At 44.8% G+C, this 13,420-nt stretch overlaps 1 protein-coding gene across 1 annotated transcript in view; it reads left to right on the top strand.

The window, feature by feature from the left end:
- LOC138498152 (fish-egg lectin-like) overlaps positions 1–13,420 on the top strand; it is a 59,369-nt gene that overhangs the window by 35,697 nt on the left and 10,252 nt on the right. Inside the window, exon 2 of the mRNA XM_069622030.1 lies at positions 3,833–4,072. Within this exon, the coding sequence (XP_069478131.1) occupies positions 3,833–4,072 (240 nt within the window). The remainder of the gene's footprint in view (positions 1–3,832; positions 4,073–13,420) is intronic.

Genomic DNA, 13,420 nt, shown 5'->3' with positions numbered 1-13,420 from the left:
TCAAAACTGTGCAGTACTGACATGAAAACATCATGATGGCCAGAGCTTCCCAGAAAATGCACAGGGAAATGCAGGAAGAATAGGCTGCCACCCATTTTTGCCGATGTTATGGGCACAGAAGGACGCTGCCTAAAACCACCATTGGACTACCCACACAGTAGTCTGAAACCATTGGGAATGGCAATGCTGATTGCCAAATGCAACCTAGAATTGTTGGGAATTCATTTCTTAAATCCCAAAAATGGGTGCAGTACCAGTACTCACCACTATCCAAAAGCCGGCGTTTTAAAACCACTCTGTGTCCCTGAAGGCAAGTCAAAATGCCTATTTTCAAACATTGCAATATGTGCAAAATATTAACTGAACACCAGCAGACATTTGGCAGAATGGAGTTTTGTGTGCCTACAAAATCTGGGAAATGAAGATCATAAGACAAGGTTTATAACAAGACTGGCTGCGCTGTGGATTTCAGCAGTTTAAGTTGCACTGGATTTAAAGACACTAAAATCGAAAATGTTTAGATTAAATAAGTGACCTATGTTTGGTGTCACATGCCTTTGTAATTGTTTAAATGTCATAGTTTTGCACTTAGAATCAGCATTCTAGCTGCATGTGTAAAATTGCAAGTTAATTTAAAAAGCAACAAATAACATGACAGTAGCTGAAAGTCTGGCTTAAGGAACTTGATTCTGCCTGGCAACTACCCCCATCAGCAGTGAAACTTGAGTCACCACTGTGTTCCCAGGCCAACCTTCCTTTTGCTGCCCCCACTGAGGATATGCCATCTATCTGATAACTGAATTACCTGGGCTCTGCAAGAGAGTGGACAAAGCCCTCTTCACTCAGGCAAAGGTTTTTATTACCGCAGTCGTAAATTGTAGCTTCCTCTTGGCAGGAGCTGGGAGGAGCACTGCCTGTGAGAAGCAAGCTGGCTTGGCAGAAACTGGAAAGACTGGTTTCTGTACCATGTGACCTGAAAAGACACACCCCTGCAGCAAGGATATGGTTTTATAAAAAGGGGGATAAGTCATAGTGCGGACATGTGAAAATTTTATAAATGATACCATAATTCTTGTGATTTTTCTGCCCACAGTTTAAGACGTGGTAGGAACCGGTGGTATGTTCAGGGGGGTTTTAGCGGAAAAGTGGATATTACTCTAAATGTGTGCATGTTAAAAATCTGAAACTTCATCAGTTAATGTCCCTACCCCCTGCACACATGTATGTAAAGTTGGGTCCATGTCGGAAATTGAAAAAGCAGTTAAAAAGTCAATTATGTACACTCTTTGAATGCAAGCTCCGAGAATGAGCAGATTTGGACATAGACATGGCTAAATTCAGCCACACCATGTATATGTAATTTCAAACAACCGTGTAACTCTGAAGTATGGATTTTGATCATATATATATTTGGGTGCACAGATGATAAGGGAGGTTGTTTCAAGAGATCATAAAATGACATCAATCTGACTCACAGTTCAGTTTGCCAATCAAACGGAGGAATGGAAGCCTGACCAATGACGAATGAGAGGGGCAAGTCTAGTGATGCAACACACACACCCATTCTCAAGAAACAGATAAAAGCAGAGAGTCAGGACACATAGGGACATTCAATTTCATCTGCCGCTGGAAGCCCTGCCGGAAAAATCCATACTTACCTCCATCAAACTCCAGAAAGCCAAACTAGAGACTTCAATCTATCCAGAGCAGAGACCAGACCAGAGAGGAAGCAGTGCTGTGCCTAGCAGAGACCAGACCAGAGAGAAAGCAGTGCTGTGCCTAGCAGAGACCAGACCAGAGAGAAAGCAGTGCTGTGCCTAGCCGAGACCAGACCAGGCGCTGTGAGCAGAATCCGGAAAGACCTGACCAGACTGAAGATCGTGACCAAGTCGCTTTCCTGTTCAAAATCTCTTGTGAGTACTTAGCAAAACTCAGAACACATCTCTTAGTTTAAATTCATCTAATTCAATCTATTTAACCTAAGTAGAACTGCCTCCTATCTGTCACCTGTCATTTCTAGTAAAATTTGTCATTTTGAAAAAGTGTGCGTTTAAAATTTACAAAACCAAAAACGACCTTTACTAAATTACTCATATCTCCGCAACCGTTTGGGCTAGAGACTTGCAATAACTTCCATTTGGAAGCTGAGATCCCAGGCTTTCCTAGGACCCCAAAACGGTAGAGATAGTCCTTGCGGTTCCTTTGTAATAGCGCTCGGCGCATCCGCGAATTTTGCCGCGATTTGCAATTTCTTCACATGTAAAAAAACTGCTGCTGCCTGATTTCATTTGCCAGAAATTCGTTTAACCTGCTAACTATCCCTGCATCATTGCTAGTTTGAGCCTGGACTAATATTAACTAGATACCACTCATCCTGAACCTCTAAAAGGGAATTAAGAGCATTTCCAGCATATTTCTCATTCATTGCTAGCACCTATCAAAGCATTTGCCTGTGTTTTCAAACTTCTGTTTAAGCTTGCTGGATTGAACTGAATTACAGTTGATTGCATTTCTGAGAACTGTGTGTTTTCCTTCCATTTCCTTGCCTTGCATCAAGGGGGGGAGGGGAGTAGCCAGAGAAAAGTGATTACATTGTTTGGTGGAAATCATATTGCGTATTTTCTGTACTGCATTCATTGAATATTGCATCCACCTGAGCCTACATAAAGCATCCTCTACCACATTATACTTTTGTTCCTATTTACCAGTGTGCTACCTTATCCATTTCATGTCAACTCATTAGTGATTAAAGAAGTGTGCTAGTGCCAGATTCTCCGTTGTTAATATTTACCATATCAGATTAAGTGTGATATTCAATTATTAATTTATTAAAAAGTGTGATATATATTTTAATTTATCAAATAAACCTTTTAAACTTGCAAAACAGAATTACTTCTTGGCTCAGTGGGGTCAGGGGGATTCCAAGAGAGGGGTGTTATACAAGGGTAGTCATCCAGAACGCATGAACTGGACCTAAAGATATATCAATAAGGGTTTTCATTCAGTATTCTAGACTAGGCGTTAACTTGGCTGTAGTGCTGAATTGAATCCTCTTACAGTATCTAATGTATTTGCTTGATTTTAGTGCAAAGGGAACACTGGACTCAAGTATATGGCCATGGGTTGGACTGGAAGCACTTTAATGTAATTTCCTTACGTCTTATGTGGCTTTGCATGATGTCAAAGGTATTTTTTTGTTCTGTCCTCTCATCTGCTTGTCCACACATTATAAAAAGGTCAAATAAGTAATTGCAAACATTACAATAAAAAAATGAGAGAGCAAGTCTGGGGGAAAGCCCCCATGGGAGTGCTGCATGTATTCAACAGAGGGAGCCAGCGCCCAAGTCCTCTGGGTTGGGCTTTGGGGCGGGACAAGGAGGCTCAATTATCCAGGGTGAGGGAGGGTGGCAGCCAAGGGTTTGTGGCATGGCTTTCGGACTTGTGACATCTGCCCCTGTGGTAGGTATGGGTCCATGCTGCATTTGAGGAGAGAGAACGGCATTCGCCCTTGTGCCCCTCAATGGCAGCCTCTCTCCCAGCCCAGCACATTCAGGGGGCTTCTCTAGAATGCAATTGCTGCAGCCCGGCTCACCAGAGGGGTCTGCATGGTTGCCATGGTGATTGGACATTGCCCAGGGATTTGTGATATGTGCCATTTCCCTTATCTTTGACAAGTAGCATCCAAGAATGTGAGCATTGAACTAACACTTATAATGACAACTCCTCAGCAATGGCGAAAGGGACCTTTTGGGCGGGAATGTGATGTCTTGCTGCTGGTCTTTGCAGGTCCGTTTCATGTGTCTATTAACCCTTTCCTCTTCTCTCACTCTAGGCCAGACTGTTTCTCTAAGCTGTACGCAGGTGCCCGGAGCGCTGGTGCAGATTGACGCTGGCAATGGGCAGGTGTTTGGAGTCAATTCGGCTGGCATGATTTACACCCTGTACAGTGGCAGCTGGACACAGCTTCCCGGTGCCCTCACCCATGTTTCTGTCGGTGCGGCTGGAGTTTGGGGCGTGAACCGCGACAACCTCATCTACAAACTGGTGGGCGCAGAATGGGTCCAAACACAGGGTAGGTGCCGGGTGATTAACGTGTTCATGCCATGAATGCAAGTTTACTTGTATTTGTATTTTTATTTATATAGCGCTTGTTTGCCAAAAGCACTTGTACAAAAAAGGTTAAACAAGGGTACAATCAAAGTGAAAATACAATGCAGGCGAATCAGAAGAGAAGAGGGGAGCGAGGATAGAGAGAGAGAGAGAGAGAGAGCAGATAGAAGATAGGCTTTAAGGTTGGTCTGGAAGATACAGAGAGAGGAGGAGGAACGGATAGAGAGAGGGAGAGATTTCCAATGCCTCGGAATGAAAACCAGAAGACACGCAGAGGGGTTTAAGGACAGAGAAAGGAATCTGATTCTGCGAAGGTGGCACATGGAGGATAGTAAAACATGATGAGAGAGGAAAGGTGAAGAGGAGCGAGACAATGGATACACCTGTGGACGATAGAGAGGAAATGATCAAGAAGACGAGATTCGAAAGTGAGAAGAGATATAGAGAGTAGAAAGGGTGTGATAGAAGATCGAGAGGAGAGAGAAAAGAGAAGACAAACAGAGGAGGTATAAACAGAGTGAAGGGGAAGAAGAGATATAGAGAGTAGAGAGGGTGTGATAGAAGATCAAGAGGAGAGAGAAAAGAGAAGACGAACAGAGGAGGTATAAACAGAGTGAAGGGGGAGAATAGATATATAGAGTAGAGAGGTTGTGATAGAAGATCGAGAGGAGAGAGAAAAGAGAAGACGTACAGAGGAGGTGTAAACAGAGTGAAGGGGGAGAAGAGATATAGAGAGTAAAGAGGGTGTGATAGAAGATCGAGAGGAGAGAGAAAAGAGGAGACGTACAGAGGAGGTATAAACAGAGTGAAGGGGGAGAAGAGATATAGAGAGTAGAGAGGGTGTGATAGAAGATCGAATGGAGAGAGAAAAGAGGAGACGAACAGAGGAGGTATAAACAGAGTGAAGGGGGAGAAGAGATATAGAGAGTAGAGAGGGTGTGATAGAAGATCGAATGGAGAGAGAAAAGAGGAGACGAACAGAGGAGGTATAAACAGAGTGAAGGGGGAGAAGAGATATAGAGAGTAAAGAGGGTGTGATAGAAGATCGAGAGGAGAGAGAAAAGTGAAGACGAACAGAGGAGGTATAAACAGAGTGAAGGGGGAGAAGAGATAGAGAGAGTAGAGAGGGTGTGATAGAAGATCGAGAGGAGAGAGAAAACGGAAGACGAACAGAGGAGGTATAAACAGAGTGAAGGCGGAAAAGAGAGATAGAGCGTAGAGAGGGTGTGATAGAAGATCAAGAGGAGAGAGAAAAGAGAAGACGAACAGAGGAGGTATAAACAGAGTGAAGGGGGAGAAGAGATATAGACAGTAGAGAGGGTGTGATAGAAGATCGAGAAGAGAGAGAAAAGAGAAGATGAACTGAGGAGGTATAAACAGAGTGAAGGCGGAAAAGAGAGATAGAGAGTAGAGAGGGTGTGATAGCAGATCGAGAGGAGAGAGAAAAGAGAAGACGAACAGAGGAGGTATAAACAGAGTGAAGGGGGAGAAGATATATAGACAGTAGAGAGGGTGTGATAGAAGATCGAGAAGAGAGAGAAAAGAGAAGACGAACAGAGGAGGTATAAACAGAGTGAAGGGGGGGTAGAGATATAGAGAGTAAAGAGGGTGTGATAGAAGATCGAGAGGAGAGAGACAAGAGAAGACGAACAGAGGAGGTATAAACAGAGTGAAGGGGGAGAAGAGATATAAAGAGTAGAGAGGGTGTGACAGAAGATCGAGAGGAGAGAGAAAAGAGAAGACGAACAGAGGAGGTATAAACAGAGTGAAGGGGGAGAAGAGATATAGAGAGTAGAGAGGGTGTGACAGAAGATCCAGAGGAGAGAGAAAAGAGAAGACGAACAGAGGAGGTATAAACAGAGTGAAGGGGAGAAGAGATATAGAGAGTAGAGAGGGTGTGACAGAAGATCGAGAGGAGAGAGAAAAGAGAAGATGAACAGAGGAGGTATAAACAGAGTGAAGGGGGTGAAGAGATATGAAGAGTAGAGAGGGTGTGATAGAAGATCGAGAGGAGAGAGAAAAGAGAAGACGAACAGAGGAGGTATAAACAGAGTGAAGGGGGAGAAGAGATATAGAGAGTAGAGAGGGTGTGATAGAAGATCGAGAGGAGAGAGAAAAGAGAAGACGAACAGAGGAGGTATAAACAGAGTGAAGGGGGAGTAGAGATATAGAGAGTAAAGAGGGTGTGATAGAAGATCGAGAGGAGAGAGAAAAGTGAAGACGAACAGAGGAGGTATAAACAGAGTGAAGGGGGAGAAGAGATATAGACAATAGAGAGGGTGTGATAGAAGATCGAGAGGAGAGAGAAAAGAGAAGACGAACAGAGGAGGTATAAACAGAGTAAAGGGGGAGAAGAGATATAGAGAGTGGAGAGGGTGTGATAGAAGATCGAGAGGAGAGAGAAAAGAGAAGACGAACAGAGGAGGTATAAACAGAGTGAAGGGGGAGAAGAGATATAGAGAGTGGAGAGGGTGTGATAGAAGATCGAGAGGAGAGAGAAAAGAGAAGACGAACAGAGGAGGTATAAACAGAGTGAAGGGGGAGTAGAGATATAGAGAGTAAAGAGGGTGTGATAGAAGATCGAGAGGAGAGAGAAACGCGAAGATGAACAGAGGAGGTATAAACAGAGTGAAGGGGGAGAAGAGATATAGACAGTAGAGAGGGTGTGATAGAAGATCGAGAGGAGAGAGAAAAGAGAAGACGAACAGAGGAGGTATAAACAGAGTGAAGGGGAAGAGATTTAGAGAGTAGAGAGGGTGTGATAGAAGATCGAGAAGAGAGAGAGAAAAGATAAGACGTACAGAGGAGGTATAAACAGAGTGAAGGGGGAGTAGAGCTATAGACAGTAGAGAGGGTGTGATAAAAGATCGAGAAGAGAGACAGAAAAGAGAAGACGAACAGAGGAGGTATAAACAGAGTGAAGGGGGAGTAGAGCTATAGAGAGTATAGAGGGTGTGATAGAAGATCGAGAGGAGAGAGAAAAGGGAAGATGAACAGAGGAGGTATAAACAGAGTGAAGGAGGAGAAGAGATATAGAGAGTAGAGAGGGTGTGATAGAAGATCGAGAGGAGAGAGAAAAGAGAAGATGAACAGAGGAGGTATAAACAGAGTGAAGGCGGAAAAGAGAGATAGAGAGTAGAGAGGGTGTGATAGAAGATCGAGAGGAGAGAGAAAAGAGAAGACGAACAGAGGAGATATAAACAGAGTGAAGGGGGAGTAGAGATATAGACAGTAGAGAGGGTGTGATAGAAGATCGAGAGGAGAGAGAAAAGAGAAGACGCACAGAGGAGTATAAACAGAGTGAAGGGGAGAAGCAATATAGAGAGTAGAGAGGGTGTGATAGAAAATCGAGAGGAGAGAGAAAAGAGAAGACGAACAGAGGAGGTATAAACAGAGTGAAGGGGAGTAGAGATATAGACAGTAGAGAGGGTGTGATAGAAGATCGAGAAGAGAGAGAAAAGAGAAGAGAAACAGAGGAATATAAACAGAGTGAAGGGGGAGTAGAGATATAGAGAGTACAGAGGGTGTGATAGAAGATCGAGAGGAGAGAGAAAAGTGAAGATTAACAGAGGAGGTATAAACAGAGTGAAGGCGGAAAAGAGAGATAGAGAGTAGAGAGGGTGTGATAGAAGATCGAGAAATACTGAGTAAGAACGGTGAGAAACATAAGAGTACAACCATTCAAAAACAGAACCAGATAGACCATGAGTGGAAAGGGAAGAAATGAGAAGAGAGTGATCAATGGAATCAAACCCCTCTGAGAGGTCAAGAAGGATAAGGATAGAAGAACATTTAGAATGAGGAGCTGTAAGTAGAGCGTTGGAGACACGCAAGCGAGCTGAATGGGAAGGTCAGAATCCTGACTGATGAAGAGGCAGACGAGATCCAAGATTGAGATAGGAAGAAATTTAAGAATAGTCAGAATGCTCAATAAGTTTCGATAGAAAGGGAAGAAGTGAAATTGGATGAAAGTTAAGGGGTATGGAGGGAACGTGAAACGGTTTCTTCAACATAGGGAGAATGAGCGCATGTTAGTAGAGAGGAAGAAAACAAGAATGATTAAGGGAGGAGTCGATAAGAGAGGTACGATAAGAAAGAAGGTGAGGGACATGTTGGGGAATGATGGTAGGAGGAAGGGGCTCGGAAGGTGAAGCAGTAGGATGGGCACGAGTGGGAAGAGCAGAACTGTTGAGGTCAGAAAGAGAAGAGAAGCAAGATTGTGAGTAAGGAGGTGGGGTTACAGGAGGTGGCAAGGAGGAGTAGGGCTAGAAAAGGAAGAACGAAGAGTAGTTACTAGCCAGCAAAGTCAGGAGATGACGGAGATGAAAACAGGCCAGCATCAACTGGTTTGGAGGAGAGAATCGTCTGAAGAAGCTACAGGAGATGACAGGGAAGATGAGAGAGATCGTACGTTTGAAGAAATATGATTTTTTAGCATTGCATAAAGCAAAATCATAGGAGTAATGTAGAGAAGAACATGCGGGAACATCACAGGGAGAATGAGACTTTTTCGGCATTTTTATCATTGTGAGGGTCTCAGCAGAGATGAGAGGGCATGAGTAAGCCGAGGTTGAGGAGGTTTGCGGGTTGCAGAGAAAAGCCGGACAGGATAGGTGGAATGTAGAGTGGACAAGAGAGTGGAGTGAATAGTGCTTGCAGTGTCGTCAGAAGAGCAGGAGGAAAGGAGGAAATAGAGTGACAGAAGAGTAAAGTAGAGAAAGAAATTAAGTGGAATTAAAAGAGCTGAGGTTTCGACGAGTTACGGTAGGGGGTGAGGGAAGGTTTGAGGAGGGAGAAGAGAGAGAGAAAGGGAGAGTAGATGGTGATCCGAGAAGTAGAGAGGGTGAGCAGAAATAGAGCCCGGGGAAGGGAGTGAAGAAAAGATGAGATCAAGGCAGGAGCCAGAATTATGTATTATTATTTGGTATTTATAAAGCGTGCATCAGCCCGGAGGCATCATGGCGCTGTTACAGACATACATACATCATACATGTAATGCTACAGACTTACATGCTAGAGACCTAGTTACAGGTTGTCATGGGGGAAAAGTTGGATGAACAGAGTGGTTTTGAGTGTCTTGCGGAATGCTGGAGGGAAGTCTCGGCTCTGAGTGTGGGAGGGGGAGGGAAGAAGAAAAAGAGAGATAGTCAATATGGCCAGAGAAATCAGTAGATGAACCGGGGGTCTGTAAATAAATAATAAGAAATGAGACAAGAAAAGGGTTTGAGAGAGAGGAAAAATGGTACTCAAGTGAAGTAAAGACAGGAAGGCTGATGGAAGGGGGAGGTCATAGGGTCCAAGAAGAGTCTAATAGAATCCCAGTACCACCTCTGAACCCAGAGGGGTGTGGGGGGTGAGTAGAATAAGTGTGGGGAGAGGCAGGAGCAGAAGTACTGTGAGGAGTAATCCAGGTGTCAGTGAGACAGAGGAAATGAAGATTAAGTTGCAAGAAGAGATCAAGAATGGAATGGGACCTATTACAGACAGAGCAGCGTTAAGAAGACCAGGATTGAAAGAAGGGAGAGAGTCAGAAGAGATAGAAGGAATGCAGAGGTTAGAAAGGTTGCGAGAATGGCCAAAAGAAGTCTGGGGAAAGGAATGGTGGGACCCCCTAGATGCGATAAGGGAAGGCATTAATGAATAGGGAGGTAAATAGAGAGGCGATAGAGTATAGCAGAGAAGGGACGGTCGTGTGGTGCATGACCCATGCCAACAGGGGCAAACAGGGAGAGACAGTATCCTTTGAGGGTCGCCCTATGAATGGGACACCAAGGGCAGAGACGCCCAAAGGAGTGGAAAAAACGTAGGCAGGGTGGAATGCGTGATCTCTCACGTGAGGCCGCAGATGGAGTCATGTGTGGGAGGGTGCAGGTGAGTTCCCAGCAGCAGATGCTGCGATGGTCTGTGGGCCTCAGGTACCAAACCTCACCCTGTGGGGGGTGACAGCAGCAGGAAACACCAGCATATAGGTCCAGAGGCAAGAGCCTCTGCGATCAGGTCCTGGGCGGTCCCTTTTGTAGTGAGTATAAAGCTGTCTGGCACCTTGGTACAATGTTGACAGGAAGACATGGACCTATAATATACAATAATATTGTCAAGTTGTCTTGTCGCACCTAGAAACACAAGTGTACAGGCACGTAACAAAAGACTTATATCATATTGTATCATGCATGGACGCCTTCAGATGGGGGATCGCAGGCGAGCACCATACATGGCTTGGCAGTATGTTATTTATGTATGTACTTGTAGAGTGCCGAAAGCCCGCCGGCATTGGGGCCCATAACATATAACATGAATCCTACATAGAAGACATATAACAATCTATCTGACCTACTCTACTGAGTGTCCTGGTGCTAGGTATCCATTATTTTAAAAAGTGGGTTCTGAGGTTTTTTCTAAAGGCCTGGTAACTTGGTTCTAGGTGACTAGGCGAAGGGCTAGGGGTAAGTTGTTCCAGTTCTTGGCTGCCAGCACAGGGAATGCCCTACCCAAGCCGGTTGCCCATCTGTGGGAAGGCACTGTGATTCTACCTGGACCTCGGCACTATAGTCAAGGATTTGAATTGACTCCTATCCTCGATCTTCAGCCAGTGCAATGCTTTCCTGTCCGTGGAGATGTTTTGCTTTTCATCTTTCCTAGAATTATTCTCATGGCATTATTCTCCATAACCTGGCATTTCTCCATGCAGTACTTACTGGCCCCGAGCATGAGAGAGTTTCCGAAATCGAATCGGGATAATATGGTTGCTCTTGCAATCATGGCACTGTTCTTCTCGTTCAAAAAGGGACGCATGGATCTGAGTAAGCGGAGGTGGTAGGAGGTGTTTTTATGCAAGCAGTGAACCTGCCCCTCTGCTCCCAGGGTAATTCTGAGGGTTTTTACCTGCTCTAATACCTAAATGCGGGTGTCTTTGATGTAAAAAGCCTCATAGTCTTGCCCTAACTTTGCTTAGACTTGACAGGTGCGAAGGTATGAGGAGGCATAGAAGCAAATAGGATAATGACAGTCAAAAAATGCAACATTCATGTCATTGAACTCCATAAATGTGAGTGCACTGTGAGGTGAGAATGGAGGAGAGTGGGCTTCATGGAAGAACCTGACCTGGTCCAGGTATGGGGCCATGGAGTCTGGTGTGAAATCCCTTTTGGTGATTGCTGAATGTGGAGTGTGCATTGCGGGAGAGGGGAAGGAGATAGTGAAGTGGGAGAGGTAGCAATGAAAGGGAGGGGGCCACTGGTGTAGAAGAGTGTAGGACAGGAAGATGATATAGTGGAGCCCCCACAGGGCTGAGGCAGAAGGACATGTAGATTGACCAGGGGCAGTCAGAGAGATTGGAGCCATTCTGTAACTGATGGGCTTGGAGATTTTGGGGAGGTTACAGCCATCCATTATAACAATGGAGACCTCAGTCAGGAAAAATGTATTGAGTTGCGCAGGGTGTGCGATTAACACAGAGGATAATAAGAGGAATGGAAGGGGGCAGTCAAACAGAGATATTTTCAAAGGAGGATGGTGTGGGAGGTGGCTGATGGCGTGTGTCCTTACTGGCCATAAGGCTAACACCAGCACTATTTGGTGGAGTGTAATGAGAAAAGGTGCCAAAGTCAGCACGGTGAGCAGCCGAGGTAACATTGTTGTAGGGGGAGGTGCAGCTTTCAGTGACGGCATAACAGAGATTGTGTGCTTTTATGTGCCAAACACTAGGATTATGTCTGCCTTCTAACATCTTTGACTAAATAAATCCTTGATCAAAACACTTTCATAATCCTAGATTCACTTGCCAAACCTCATAGGCTTCACCTAGCTTCCCGCTCAGACCATGACACTCACCGAGAGGAAATCAACAACCTCGGCAACAGAATGGAAATTCTCCATGGGTTCAATGTGTAGGTGGAGAAACTGGGAGATCATCTGGTGGCCGGGGTCTCACGCTGATGCACCAACCTCCTTCACTTCCTCCTACACATGGTGGGCCTGACCTACATTAAAGGAGGCAACACAAACCCTATTATCTCCCTCAGCCTAGAGTTTAACAACCTCCTTCCCATTCCTCTCTCCTGGTTCACCCACCACCCGGTCTATTTTACCCTTCCGATTTTCCACCACAACTCATTTAAGCCAGAACCGATTCCACAATAGTTACAAGACCTAGCCACATTCCAGATGTACGCCCCCACCAAGACCTAGCCACATTCCAGAGGTACGCCCCCACCAAGACCTAGCCACATTCCAGATGTAAGCCTCCACTAGAAATGTATGAAGTTGCTGCTTGAGGCCCTGGACATCCATTATCATAGTCTGCGATGTATGAATGACCAGCTCTTGCGAATTACAAAATGCAGGAAATGCAGAGAAGACCCTCTTTAGAGCCTCCTCTGTAGGGGCCACGGTGACTGCATTGTCTGCATAAAGGAGGGCAGCCCAGAGTTGGTGTCATATCATTGGCCAATCCTCTTTGGTAGGCCCAAACTTCTCCATTCATGTGTCACTATGGAAAGCGAGCAGTCCGGGGAGCCAGAACACGGCATTGCCCAATCCATGAAGCAGATGAAATTGTTCAGTCACCCCTCCCTATCTACCATTGCTCGCTGAGACAATGTTGGCAGTCTGGGTAGACTGAAAAGGACCTTTGGGGTAGTCCCTTCTTTCCCAGGACGGGCCACAGCTTGGTTCTATTGACTTAATCATAGGCCACCATGAGACCTATAAAGACGACATCAAAGATACAACAGCCTTGTGAACGTGTCAAGTTTCAAAATGGGACTAAAGGCAATCACTCTAGATAGTCTGTAAAAACTGTCAACTTTTATTCAAACTGAACACAAACTTTTAACTGCAAGAAAGATTCTCTGTGGTTGTTTAGAAAACTAGCTTCTCTTCCCTGCTGAAGTGATATTTCTTTAAATTCTTCCAGAAGCTGTGCCAGAATCAGTCTCTCAACTTGTCACTTAGACAGAACTTTTCTCATCTACTAAATTTGACTTAAAAGTTCTCCAGCCACTTTCAATCACATCTTAAAAGTCTTTGCATTCTTTCTTTCCTTGTTTTTATTTTTCTATCCTTCCACTTTGAACTCTATTTCTTATTTTTAAAGTCTGACTTTCTCTTTATCCTTTCATTCGCCTCTTTTCCTAGATGCAGTTCCACTGATGGCTCCAAGAGGTCCTCGCTACAGGTTTAACAGCAATTCTTGGTACCTGCAGTTCCACTAATGGCTCCAAGAGTTCCTTGCTACAGGTTTAACAGCAATTCTTGGTACCTGCAGTTCCACTAATGGCTCCAAGAGTTCCTTGCTACAGGCTTAACAGAA

Source organism: Ambystoma mexicanum, chromosome 5q (assembly GCF_040938575.1).
Source record: "Ambystoma mexicanum isolate Mex_15411 chromosome 5q, UKY_AmexF1_1, whole genome shotgun sequence".
In the NCBI taxonomy this organism is placed as follows: domain Eukaryota; kingdom Metazoa; phylum Chordata; class Amphibia; order Caudata; family Ambystomatidae; genus Ambystoma; species Ambystoma mexicanum.
Note: the sequence above shows the minus strand (reverse complement) of the source record. Positions and strands in the feature narration are given on the sequence as shown.